Below are 13791 nucleotides of genomic sequence, written 5' to 3'. Positions count from 1 at the left end.
AGACTAATGAAGATGTTAAGGAATTTCAAAACTTCTCTAGAAGCTAATGTTACCAGAGAAGACAAAGCTAAAAAAATCCAGAGTTAAATCTAGAAGTATCATATCAGAAGTCAAATTTAAACCTCATTCACAAAAAATTATCGTATTTATAGTAGCAGAGAATTTTCACTAATTTGGATGCTAAAGAACTTGATATGACCATGACCTTTTAGTAAAGCAAGCCCCTCCAAATTCATTACCAGCACAAAAAAGTGCCTTTTTCATCTATTCCAAAGAAAAAGCACTCTGCTTCCAGAGACATTCTTACCCATAAATATCCAAAACACCAATGAAAGTGTGTTGTTTGCCAGGGAACTGCAGGGCTTGGTTAATTCTTTCCACAATGAAGTCAAATAAATGGGAGTAGATCTTCTTTGCCAGAGCATCCCTGGCATTGACGGCCTGGGCCCTGGTCATCGGCTTTATCACTGTCTCCGAGGTGGTGACAATCTTCCTGTGGCACAGCCACCTGGCCATCTTGTCACAGTTCAAATCCAGAAGCTCACAGAATATGCTCAGATGTTTGTCTTCCATCTTCAAAGAAGACCAACAAATATTAGGGTACATTTAATTCTTCAACTGCTGTACAGACAGCGAAATCCTTGTGCCGCTGACATGAAACTGTGATTTTTACTTTTAGACAGGTGAGGAACTGTATTTACTTCCTCATCTGGCAAAATAGCAAGATGAGCTAAAGCAAATAATACTGGATAGAACTGCTGATATAGGAGAGAAAAACTTGAATTGGATGAGAAGTTTAGGATTAAGACACTGAAAGAAAGTTACTTTTGTCTATTTTTAGGTGTTCATGCCCTTTAGACTTGCATAGCTCGCTGGGACACATTCTGAGCAGCTTTGACTATGCTCTGCTTCCTGCATCCTGCAGAGAGTTCCAAAATGGATTTTCCAGCAGCTGTGGATCAATTGGATATGGGGTACTCTTAGCCACATTTTGCCTTTTAAGAGTTTCTGAACTTGGGCACAGAACAGCATCTGTGTGAACACTTGCTGTGAATCCACACAGATGGAGATGGAGAAATCAATCAAGTTTAGTACACCAGATTTAATGCTGCTCTGAGCCCCAGATATGAGAGAAACTATTTCTAAAGCACTTCTGGCATAAAACAGAATAGAAAATGTTGGTATCTGAATGAGCTACTTCCTTACACTGATGGATGATCTTTCATCTCCAACAGCTGCTATTTCCACATTGCCCAAGTGCAGGATTGCTGCCAGCATTTTAAAAACATCCATCTGAAAATCCCCCTTCAGACCTAAAAAAACATTCCTTGATTATTTGAAATACACAGAAACAGTACAATTAATTAAAGCAGAACAATGCTGGGTTACTTGCTTTGTTGTGCAGCCAAGAATTGTACAGCATCTCTGCAGAGTACGATGCAAATCCTTGGTTCTGCCAATTTTCTGCCTGTCTGATCCCATGACAGATTGGGCATAAGTTCCTGTACTTCCCCAAGTGCCAGCTCAAGTCTGATTTAGCTTTACATAAGCTTTTACAGGGGCAAAGGAGTTTCCAATTCCACTTCTGTCACAGCATGTTAGTTTATGGGACAAGAAGACTCCAGCCCTCAATGCTTCTGACCAGTAACTATTAACACCACTTGCTAATTGCTCCTGCCCAGCACTTCGAAAACAGACCAACACCACAATGGACAAACTATGAAATAAACTTCTTTGGTAATTTCCACTAACATTTTGGGTATTTCAGAAACAAATCACCTTTGCCCTTTTCAGAAAAAAAAAAAAAATCTACTGAAAATGCATCCCTAAAATTTACCCAGTAAAGCAAATGTCTTCTGAGTCTCCACCATATTTGCTCTGTCATCAACCCCTTCTATTACAGTGCTGCCACCCATTCGTGTGTAGTTAAATTCTTCTGCACTTCCTGTGGGAAAGAAGCAAATCTTGTAATTCTGAAAAAATCAGGGACTGGGGAGAGCCACTTGTTAAAACTTTTATAACACAGAAAATTTAAAGATGCTGTCAGATGACAATGTTTCAGTGATGAGCTGGAGGTCCTCTTTTTGCTGAGGGAAATCCATGTGCCCAACTCAGTTAAGCTGACACAAATTACTATTCATAATTCCTAGAAATATTAATAAACATCTAATAAACAAACTGGAATGGAGACTGAGGAAGCATATACCTAAATTCTGCTTCTCCCAGCTTCTGCGTAGATAAATGAATCAATTCCCTAAGCTGTCATGGCATCTGTCACTACAGAAAGTACCAGAATAAGATTTCCAAAGACACTCAGGTACTTGATCGTGCACTATTTGAGTTACCAGGGATTTGCTACCAAGTTCAAAACCAGCAGGATTAACAGCTAAGTGACTTAAAAATGCAGGTCCTGTTTTAAGGCTGTAAGATTTATGCTGCAGTGCACTAAACATCCTTGCACTTGAAAATCCAGCCTTAAAATGCTGCACTGCAAAAGTGAAGAGCAGGTTATTTTCTTGAGACCTACCCAGTTTAAGATGTTCATATTCAGGTTGCATAGCAGATGCACACAACTGGTAAAATATATGGTAGTTCCTTTCATTTTCTGACTGTAAAATAAAGCAAAGAGTAACATCACAGAAAAAAAATTAACAACAAAATGAAGAAACAAACTGAGAAACACTTGATATTCAATGCTATTGTAATGTTATAACTTTGAAAGTAATACATTCAAGTATACTTTATTTCCGCTGCCAATATGTGGAGTTCTTTCCCCAAGGATGTTAATAATTTCTTCAGCTTGAACAATCATCTACTAATAAAAACCATCAAATACTGAAACAAAAAATGTGTAGGAGTGTCAGCTGAAACACTGCCCTGTGGGAACTCAACCCTCCATTTCCAAACCATCCTTCAGAGCAGAAAATATACAAAGGTATTTCTCAGTGTACTTAAAAAGTTACAATACTACTAAAAAAAAAAACCCTTTGTAAAAACTGTTTTATAAAATTAAATACCTTCTTTAGTATATTATCACAATTAAGCCATAACATTGTAGTGAGTCATATGAAATAATTCCTGGCCTTATAAAACTTCAGCTATTTTTTTTTTTTTCACTGAGTCTCTCTCTGCCCTGTATATGCTGTTCCTTTCCAGGTACAGTTGGCCTCTGTTACTGTTGTAACCACAAGTTACAGATTTCTCAAACATTTCTTGAACTTATCTTAGGAATTGTCCCTGAGAAGTATTCTTCACTTACCATAAGGAAGAACATGGAATAAAGTAACTTATCATAACTAATATTAGCTCCTGTCAAAAAATAAATCAAATGCTGATTGGATACAATATGCAGGACTTCACATAATATTTTCTATCTAGAACTAGTACAGTGCATCAGGAGCTATATTGACACTGAATGTCTTAGACTTTATTTTACCCACCTGAAATACAACTCTTGATTTCTCAAGCAGGTATGTTCTCATGTTAGCTCCAATGATTTGGTAACTCCGATCAAAGCTGATTTCAGTGTATTTCCCAAATCGACTGCTGTTATCATTCCGTGTGGTCTTTGCATTGCCCACAGCCTGCAGAAAAGATAAACTTTTACAATTTGATTTACTCATGTGTCTCATAAGAATAACTTAGTCAAAACTTCAGTCAACTACAAGTTTCTAAAATCAAAGGTGCTCAGGGATCAGTCTCAGCACTGAGCCATTACTTAAATTCTGAGGCCCAAAATTGAAGACAAGCCTCAAGTCAAATAGTATAATGCTGCAGAAACTGCCAATTAGACAAAGTATGCTTTTCCACCATTAGGATCCAATTAATAAAACCAAACAACTTGATCAATATTGTTATATCTAATTAGGTGGTCAAACAAAACTCTGGAGGCAAACTAGCATCTCCAAAGGACCACTGGTAAATCAGACAGGGCTGGGTGCTCCTGAGGCTGACCACCTCTTTCCATCAGCAACATTCAGAAGCTGAACTTTCTGATTTAGATATTTAACTCAGACAGATAAAGCATCTGTAAGATTTCAAACAAAATTTCCCAGAAACTCTCAGAATTCTTCCTTCGATGAGTACAGACTTGACAGGCACTCTCCAAAACTTACCTCAGTTATTGGATTGGATGCCAATACTTTATCCTCCACATGTGCATTGCTGCTTGACTTACTCACAGTGGCAAAGTATCTCATAGTATACCTTGCAGACACAGTCTTCCCAGCTCCTGATTCTCCACTGACTATAATAGACTGATTTTTGTTATTTCTAAAACCAAATAACGAGACAGTTTATGTCAGACATGTCTGAAGTGCATGCAAAAATGTAGGAATTACACACGTGAAACAATGTTTGAAATCACTGAGCTGTGCCCAACTCTCACATATCTGTTCCACCTTTCATTTATTCTTCTCTTACTCCTCTTCAGCTGTAACCTCTATGTTGATGTCATTGCTGTTCACTAAGTCAGTGTTTTCACCCCTCATCAAGAATGAAAGTAGTTTTGAGTTCTAGAAATTCCTCAGCTGATTAAGGAATCCCTTCTCCTCTAATTAAGGTATGTGTTCAAAGGTATTCCTAATAGCCAGAGGCACATACACAGTAAAATGAAATGACAATTAACACTGACTGCCACAAGACTTCAAGTGTTATTTATGGACATTAAATAACATACTGAACCTTGCCATTTGCTTGTATGCTTCTTCTGCCACAGCGAATATGTGTGGATCCATGTCTCCCATGTTTTGGCCACTATATGCATGGATAATGGCATCTCCATATATTGGCAGCTGTTTATAGGGGTTCATTGCAACCAGAATTATTCCTACAGCCAAGTGTACAAAACAAAAGTAAAACACAGGTTAGTTATACGAAATGCCTGGTTTTGGCAGCAATAATTTCTAGGTAGATGATGCTGATGAACAAACAAGTTCATATAAACTGGATATAAACTGACATATAAAACCACTTAATGTGAGTTAAAATACACTTCAGGAAAACATTACAGACATCATATTGCAAACTGAATCAAGATTTCTACTTTTTAAAAAATATTTAAAAAGCTCCTCATTTCACTTAGCTTACCACTATAAGTGTAGATAAGCTTAGACTCCACAAAACGAATTTTAAGGTTGTGTAGAACAGCTGGTTCGTGGAGATAACTGAGTGCAGTGAGATCATTTTCACCAACAAGTATGTCAGGGTTCCGCAGTGGTGGCAAAGCAGCTGGATCAACAGGGTAACTCAGCTCCTGTCAACAAAAATTACTTGAAATGTCATAAAATGCATTATGTTTGCATAAATACAAATTACCTTTACATGAAGTTACAGAGTTGATGGAGCCCTGTCTGATCTTTTATTTCATTGATTCCATACATCCCACTGAACTTGGGGGAATTGGAGCTGTTTGCTGCTTACGAAAAAGAAAGCCTCATTTTCTTTAATTACAGTATTTTGTACTGAAATCTGTAAAAATGGGACACATGTTTAGCTCTCTAAACACAGATGCATTTCAAGTACAGATGAGGATAATAGATCAGCTTCAACTGAATGAAAGTAAAGACCTGGTCAGAACTCAAGTCAGCTTTATAACTATCCTTACTTGCAACCCCTCAGTTTTCTTGACAGAAAGTTTAAAACTCGCTTCTGTTTCTTTCAACAAATCCATTTAATCATACCTTTAATACTTGTCTCTATTGAATAGAAATGAAGAAATATAGAAATGCTTTCAAAGTATTAAATCTGTAAAGAACTTGAATACTAAAATTAACATCCTACACAAATCAACAAAAAAGGCAACAGCTGGCTCTGTGAGAGAGAACTATGCCTGCCCTGCACTTCTGATTTTTACTTCAGTTTAGGATGAGCTTCAGGGCTTGTTTCCAAAGTGATCTTTGAGGTATGTTCTCCATACTAATGCATACAGACAGTGGAATTGCACTCCTCATATTTTTGGGCAGCAGATGTGTACTGTACCAATTTCAATATGATGAAAAAGGGAAATATGTACGTGTTATTTAGATCCCATAACGGTGAGACCTATGTTTCGACATTAACGTAGCTCAGCAAACCCCACAAAAATTCAGGCTTTTCTCCTTACAGTTCCATCTTCTAATTGCACATGGAGAAAACGGTCTCCAGCTTTGTAGTTTTTTGTGATTTCTGCAGACTGCCAAACTTCTTCATTATCAGGGATCCAAACCCTATTGTACTGTAGCAGAAAAACAAGACAATAGTTAGCTTAGCTACTATCATAATACCAGGCTAGGATTAAAAAATACCTTTCAAACATGAAGTGCAACACAATTCCAGGACTTTTGGGGATTATTATCAGCTCTGTACAGCAGGATTGATTTTTTTGTGGTTTTGTTATTTTTCATGAAAGAATAAAAAAAGAAGGAAGACTCATTAATTTCAGACATGCATATTCTGCTCCTGTTCAGAGCAGGGTCTGCAGAACAACACAGCATGTGGGAAGGTGAGCAAGGGCCAGACTGTTGCCAGGTTCTTCAAATCCTCTAACACTGAACAAAGAATAAAATACATCTAAGGGAGAGACCTTGTTTTTAGGAGGGTGCAAATAAGCAAGTACCAGAGAAAGCATCTCATTTACCAGAATTCAGACAATCCAGTATAGACAATCACTTCCCTGAATTCAAGTACAGGACACTGAACTCAGAATGCATTTTGCCATAGGTACATTGTCACAGCCAAGAAAGACTCTGCACAGTTCCCTTTTTTAATGGGACTGAAGTGCAACCGCCAAACATCCTTCCCTGCTCTAGGACAAACTTCAAAGACTACTGGCTGGTTTCTTTCTTTACAAGCAATCAACTGGCATACTTTAGCTCCATCCCAGCAAGGTATCTCTAACCTACTAAAGCACAGAGGTTTGAAAAAAACAATTTAATATAAGTTACACTGTTTGAACCATTTACATCTCCTATGCTGAAGTTAAAATGCTGAAGCAAAAGCAACTTCTTTAAATGCTCAGCCTGAGAAGCTATGGGGAACAACATTCCTTAAAAGGACATAACACAGCTGGAAACCTCAGTCAGTGGGGAATTACTTTACTGATGTGGACCGCGTCCTTCTCAGCCTGACAGGGTTTGACAAAGCGACATCACTGCCCCTACTCACACAAGAAACTACAATATATACTCTTCCAGCATCTTTCTGTTTTGATAGGCAGAACCTTTCCTTTAATTCCCTCACCCTAGCTCTATTCATGGTTAGTTGAAACAAGCTGTTTAAATAAACCTGTGAGAACTGCTGCAGCTGCTTACTCGAAAAATTAACATTAGTCACCATTTCATGGAGTGTGAGCAGACCCACAGATACCTTGGGGACTTGTATTCCCTTTCTTTTTGGTGCTGCAACCGTTGGTTTTGGCACAAACTACTTTTTTCCCTCTCTAATTTGAAAGCAGCCTTGGAAGCTGCAGTAGATCCTCAGAACATGAGTGTCTTTGCCCCAAAAAACCCCACTGAACCATGGTGGGTGCCACAGAGGTCCCTGCAAAGTGCACTGTACAGCTGTAGCTTCCTTAATTCTAACTCCCAAGGACCAACACCGAACAATTTAGGGTAGGAGGGACTTGCACAAGAACATCCTGTGAGTTAGCCTGTGCTGCTCAGTGACTTCTCCAGCTGTTTTCAGTATCTCTAAGGACAGACATTGACATTTCTAGTGAGCCACACACCAACCTCGTGCTCATCAGGGGTGAGCAACCATGGAAACCTCAGCTGCTTCCATGACACCTCTTTGCTGATGCTTTCAGCATGGTGGCATTTATTCACACAATATCCAAAATCACAGAGACGTCTTCTGAACAACCCCAAACCACTGTAAGGGCCATGTTTCCATCTATCTATCTCACCAAGGGGACAAAAGCCCAGCTCCACAAGTATCTACTCCATGGTCACATGAAAGACATGGCTAAATTAGCTTTACGTTTGTGTTCTCCATGTTTATCCAACTAGAAAGTGTTATTTGTATCATTCCTACACTATGCTGATCTCCTCCTGGCTTACAAAAAGTGTTTGTTAAATTGAATTCTTTGTTTGCTGTTATTCTTCGTGAATTAGAGTATCACCACCAAACAGCCTCAGGGTCACACAATGTGTTCCCATGCAAGAAAATGAACCGCACTAGGTCAAGGACGAGAAAGGGAGGGGGAAGAATGTGATAAAAGCACTGACTCTTCAGGAAAGGCCCCTGGAGTTGCAGGAGCCTCCATTGGCAAATGCACTCAGCCTACAGAGCTGGCTGTCTCCAAACCCTGCCTCGCAGGTAAACAGACGGGAGTTTGCTCATTTCCGTGTCGGGTTACACCCGCACTCCTTCCCCCCTTCACCCGCCTGACATTATTCCTGGGAAAGCCGCGTTCGTTCTTCCGAGCGCGGCAGGACCCACCAGCCCGGCAGCACCGGGCTCCATGGGAGCAGCTGCTGTGGCAATAGATGAGCGACAGGCTTGTTAAATCGCCAACAAATCCCTGCTGGTTTTGTTATTTAAAGCTAAGCAAACACACGAAACGTCACAACATTCCGGTGACCACAGGAGAAGAGGGAAAAGTTGTGCAGAAGTTTCAGCAGGTGCATTAAGGAGGAACAATCTTCGCTTCAGGGCCAAGCTCTGCCACACACGTTCAATATTTGCCCAACAGAAAGCGCGGTGCTCCGAGCCTGAGTGCCCAGGGAAGGGCAGTTAAACCTTCACGTTGCCAAATCGCTGCCGAGAACAGCGAGACCTGCTCCTAGAGGCCGAGAGTCTCACAAAAGGAGTGTTTTTCTCAGAGAGAAGCGTCTCCTCACGGTGCCCTGTAGTGCGATGTCCCGCACGGGCGGCTCCGCGCTGTGCCCAGCGCCCGCGGGCGCACGAAGCGCTCCGGCGGGGCTCACAGAGCCCCTTCCCCTCTGCCCCAGCCCCTCGGCCCCTTCCCCGGCCCCGCTCACCTGCGTGTACAGCTCCGCCAGCGCCATCGGGGCACAGCCGCGGCTCGGCACAGCCACCGCAGGTTCCGCAGGTGGCCGCGGTCCGGCCCAGCCCCCGCCCCGGGGCGTGGAGAACAGCCCCGCACGGCCGGCCCTCCCCCGCTGCCCGCTGCCCCCGGCCCCGCACGGCCGGCCCCGCCCCGCTGCCCGCTGCCCCCGGCCCCGCACCGCCGGCCCTGCCCCGCTGCCCGCTGCCCCCGGCCCCGCACGGCCGGCCCCGCCCCGCTGCCCGCTGCCCCCGGCCCCGCACGGCCGGCCCCGCCCCGCTGCCCGCTGCCCCCGGCCCCGCACCGCCGGCCCTGCCCCGCTGCCCGCTGCCCCCGGCCCCGCACCGCCGGCCCTGCCCCGCTGCCCGCTGCCCCCGGCCCCGCACCGCCGGCCCCGCCCCGCTGCCCGCTGCCCCCGGCCCCGCACCGCCGGCCCCGCCCCGCTGCCCGCTGTCCCCGGCCCTGCCCCGCTGCCCGCTGTCCCCGGCCCCGCACGGCCGGCCCTGCCCCGCTGCCCGCTGTCCCCGGCCCCGCACCGCCGGCCCCGCCCCGCTGCCCGCTGTCCCCGGCCCTGCCCCGCTGCCCGCTGCCCCCGGCCCCGCACCGCCGGCCCTGCCCCGCTGCCCGCTGTCCCCGGCCCCGCACGGCCGGCCCTGCCCCGCTGCCCGCCCGGCCCGGGGACCGCAGCGCCCGGCAGAGCGGGGCGGGTTCCACGGGCAGCAGGATCCCGGCTCTGTCTGCGCCCAGTCACCGTCCTGGCACAGCCGTCACCTCGGATACACCTTTGGGGACCCGGGAATGATGCACCCGCTGCAGGTGCCAGAGGGAGGAGTCCTGACCCAGCAGAGAAAACCGACGGGAACGCTGATCACCTCCCTACAGAGCACTCTAAAGGAATTTCTGTGACAAGCTCAGAATAAGATAAAAATTAACAACTCTGAGTGCATTTAGGAGTTTTAAAGCGCTAACAGGTGCTACAATCAAATACCCTTTATGAGGAAGACGACTTGAATAACCACAGTGCCCTGTTTTAGCAGGTGGATACATGCCAAGACCCACCAGCCCTCCCCACGTGACACGAGGAGCTTTCATGGCACACAAGGGAATATTCTAGTGAAGTTACTCATTTTATTTCAGGAACAGTTAATATTAGATTACAAAACGCCCTAACCAGAAATGGGTCACGTTGAACAAAGCATTTCCCTTTAAGCACAGCAGTTTATGGCACACTGCTGCTACCTGGGTGTGTATTTACACATCCTCAGATTTTGACCAACTCCCTTGGCAGTCAACACCAAGCCTGCCATGGAGGCAGAGAGGGAACCCTGTGACCATCTGGGGTCTATGCCAGCACCCAGCTCATGAGCCACCAACCAACCAAAAAAATCTGAAACAAACTGTACAGTTGTACTTTTATTTGGACATCTTCCAGTGATAGCTATTAGTCTACAGTTTTTATGATGCATACATTTACTAAGTACAACATCAGACACTACAACAGATCAGAGCTCAGGTAATTCTGACAATGTTTTGTTTTTCCTCTATGTACTGTAGTGGCATCAAGTGAAAACCTATGTTTAAAGGCTTTTACTCACCGCATGAAGTATCAGCATCTTAAAAAACCCAAGTGTTTACTCATAGTTTTAGTATGGTATTTGAAATGTGTTCAGTTTAAATCACAAATTACATATAGACCTTCAAATTGCAATTGCTGGTGTTTCCAAGTTGGGAACAAATGTTGCTGGATTATCAATCCACTTTCAATGAAGCTGATGCTACTTTTTCCTGTATCAGATTAATCTTATTTAACTGACTTAAGCACTTTTATGTTCCATCCCAGTTTGAAGAGTGAGAAACAAGTTTTCAAAATTTGGATAGAAGACTGTGTCCTAAACATCAGAATAAAATGATCACTGGAATAAAAATACACCAAACTGAATGAGGTAATTATTGTGCAAAATCTGTAGAATAACTGTATATATTTCTAAGGGGTCATTGACTAGTATTTTTCCAGCATCTGATAAAATCTATCATCTCAATAGATAATAAATTAAAATATAAAAGATATGTCCACATTAGAAGAGCATAACAATGATTCAAAGGAAAAAAAAAAAAGGTTTTAAAATAATTCTGCATTATATTCCATGGTTAAAGAGATTTTAGTCCTAAGGTGATAGTTACATTATACACTCACACTGAAATTTTACTTCTGAAAAGTGCATGTAAAATACTGCCATGTAAAATGTTAGATGAATTACCAACTACACATCTATTCCAACTCAAAAATATTTTTCTTTAAAACATGTCAAGCAGCATATACTTTTAATGTGATATAAAAGTAATAGCAGTCAAACCACTGAGTTTAAGGATGATACCTAGAAATTGCTAAACACTACTTTTTTTTTTAAGGAAACGATACAATAAGGCTTTTTACAGGTAAACAAACTTAAAAAATAAACAAAAATACATTTAGGCATACATTTTAAACACTAACTCTGAAGTAGTGGATACATTTCCTGATCTACAGTATGAACATACTGTAATGCCAATTGTTTGTTTTTCAATAGGAGAAAAAAATTGGTAGGTCAGCATGTTCTCGTGTGTTTTGTTTCCTAAGCTTGTTACTGGATGTGAAGACTTTGCCGTTACATTCTCACAAGTACAGTACCCTGACAGTCTGAAAACGACCTTACACTTATTTGGAGCCACTTCATAGCAGCCAGAGTTTCAGAAATCTAGTAACATTTGAAAAAAGGAGTGTTTGGTATATGATGCAGAGGAAAACAATCTAAATCATTTAGCAAAGATCATTCAGAACCCTTTTACCAGTATAAATTCTTGGAAGTACTGACATGATCCATCAAATGTAATATGGGTCATTTGAATATAAGATGACACAAGCATCTTAAAATGATACTGACAAAGTTTATGTTGTCTTTATTTCCAGTTTTAGCAACCATACAAACAGCATGTCTGCCTCTCAAGTAAAACAAAACTGAAATGTTTCAGTCTGCTTAACAGCAAATCTTTTCTCTGTGAATTTGCAGGCAAACAGAGGAGCACCAAACAGTCTAATAGTGTACCTCTAGGTTATTTATCAATATTGTAAAATAAATTAATGTTAACACTAAGATGCAGATTATTATAATACATTAAAAATATTGCACAATGTGACTGAGCAATGTGTGTGGCTTTATTTTTACATGTCTATTTGAGCCATACACCACAGCACTGGAACCCCTTACACAAGGCTTCCGCGCTTGTGCCTCACATGGTGAAATGTGCATTTTATATCGCAGATCCAAGATGTGTGAGACAGAAAGATCTTTCCAGTAAAATGTGCAACATTCAAAATAACTCAGTTTCTCATTATGCACTCTGATTTCCAACCATTTAATCAGCATGAATCATAGTCAAGTGACAGCATCATAGTCAAAACCTACTTAACTTTCTTGTTAGTCAACCTTTCTAAGAATGAGAGCCCTGGGCTACTGCAGAAATTTTCTATTAAAGTTTTTCCTCTCATATTCCAGTGTGAAAGAAGACTTTTCTCAGTTGGTTGTTTTTTGTTTGTTTTTTTTTTTTTTTTAAATGGCAAAAAACCGAGAGATTATACTCAAAATACACATTGTCATCTCTGGGGTCTACAAACAAAGAACAACATTAGACAGACTCTATAACCTAAATAAATACTAAAATCATTACTGACTTCTGATCGTTTGCTTCAAGATTCTGTATTTTTAGCTAACTACTTTTAAAAATAACTAAATGTATAATTTCCAGCGTGCTACTTGTGCTTAGTTACCATTTTCCTCTACAGGTGTTACTTGATACAATGTGCAAAAATCCAGTTAAAATAACAGATTGCAACAGACTGTAAATAAGGTTGACAACAAAAAATGAAGTATCTTATTTTTAGTGCTTAGTATGATACTGTCATACATTTAAAACAACAGAATATGCAGCAGCAATTTAGTTTGCTTGGTAAACCACAGTTCTAACAAATGAACACCTAAGAGCATATAGTGAGCTATAAGACTTATCACTACAATTTATGTCAAACTGACATAAATGAGGAAGTGGTTTAAGAAATAACTTTATATATTGCCAGTTTGTGTTTTTCCATTCCAGTTTTTTACAAATTAAATGTAACAGGCTCCCACGTGACTGTGTATTCTACTACAAAATGCCTTACTTTCAAGTCTTCCATGTCCAGGACTGTGACTGTCCCTATTGGTCCCCACCTATGAGAAGATTACATATGGATTTTAATTTACACTATTTAAATATGTTTACTAAAGATCTAAAAATGTCTCTAGACAGCTGAAGACACAATTTTTGTCCAAGCCCGATTTCCATACTCTGCAAATGTATGAATCAGTGATGTCCTCATAAATGCAGTGACTGAGCACAAATGCACATCTTTCTATGTGCATTCACCCTGTGGTGCTGCCGTGCAGTTTCCCAGCTACCTTAACTACACATCTGGGCTTAGACAGGCTGCTGTTCAGAAAACGTGGGTTTAGTGGCTCACTATGTTTTAACAGGTACAGGTATCAGGCAACTGGTTCTCCACCTAACACTGACAGGACATCCTCGGGATCACACACGTGAGATGAAGCCCAGGCCCAGGCTGGCTGGGATCTGGATGGTTTCTAAAGCCAGAGAGGATGGATTGAACGGAAAAGTAACAGGGAAGATGTGTTTAGCATCCATGAGCAACTGAGGAGAGTCCTTCCTGTCTCGCAGACGCACCTGCAAACATAAGAAAGTGATGGCATCAGCATTTAGCCAGCTGACTGCTA

General features: G+C 41.9%; 2 protein-coding genes across 6 annotated transcripts in view; both read right to left on the bottom strand.

The window, feature by feature from the left end:
- Window positions 1-9023, bottom strand: part of MYO5C (myosin VC) — a 33360-nt gene extending 24337 nt beyond the window's left edge. Inside the window, exons 1-10 of the mRNA XM_066196746.1 lie at window positions 8961-9023; window positions 6104-6214; window positions 5089-5254; window positions 4684-4828; window positions 4116-4272; window positions 3441-3584; window positions 2528-2609; window positions 1838-1945; window positions 1207-1313; window positions 308-573 (exon numbers count right to left, since the gene is read on the bottom strand). Coding sequence (XP_066052843.1) covers window positions 308-573; window positions 1207-1313; window positions 1838-1945; window positions 2528-2609; window positions 3441-3584; window positions 4116-4272; window positions 4684-4828; window positions 5089-5254; window positions 6104-6214; window positions 8961-8987 — 1313 coding nt within the window. The 5' untranslated portion in view covers window positions 8988-9023. The remainder of the gene's footprint in view (window positions 1-307; window positions 574-1206; window positions 1314-1837; window positions 1946-2527; window positions 2610-3440; window positions 3585-4115; window positions 4273-4683; window positions 4829-5088; window positions 5255-6103; window positions 6215-8960) is intronic.
- Window positions 9024-10381: 1358 nt separating this feature from the next.
- Window positions 10382-13791, bottom strand: part of MYO5A (myosin VA) — a 99132-nt gene continuing 95722 nt past the window's right edge. For all 5 annotated transcript variants that reach the window (XM_066195883.1, XM_066195879.1, XM_066195881.1 and 2 more), the window contains one exon: window positions 10382-13741. In XM_066195883.1, coding sequence (XP_066051980.1) covers window positions 13589-13741 — 153 coding nt within the window. In that variant the 3' untranslated portion in view covers window positions 10382-13588. The remainder of the gene's footprint in view (window positions 13742-13791) is intronic.

The sequence above is a fragment of the Chamaea fasciata genome, unplaced genomic scaffold (genome assembly GCF_029207755.1).
Source record: "Chamaea fasciata isolate MVZ Bird 193981 ecotype frontalis unplaced genomic scaffold, bChaFas1.0.hap1 SCAF_14, whole genome shotgun sequence".
Taxonomy (NCBI): domain Eukaryota; kingdom Metazoa; phylum Chordata; class Aves; order Passeriformes; family Sylviidae; genus Chamaea; species Chamaea fasciata.
This window is presented reverse-complemented; position numbering and strand designations above follow the sequence as displayed.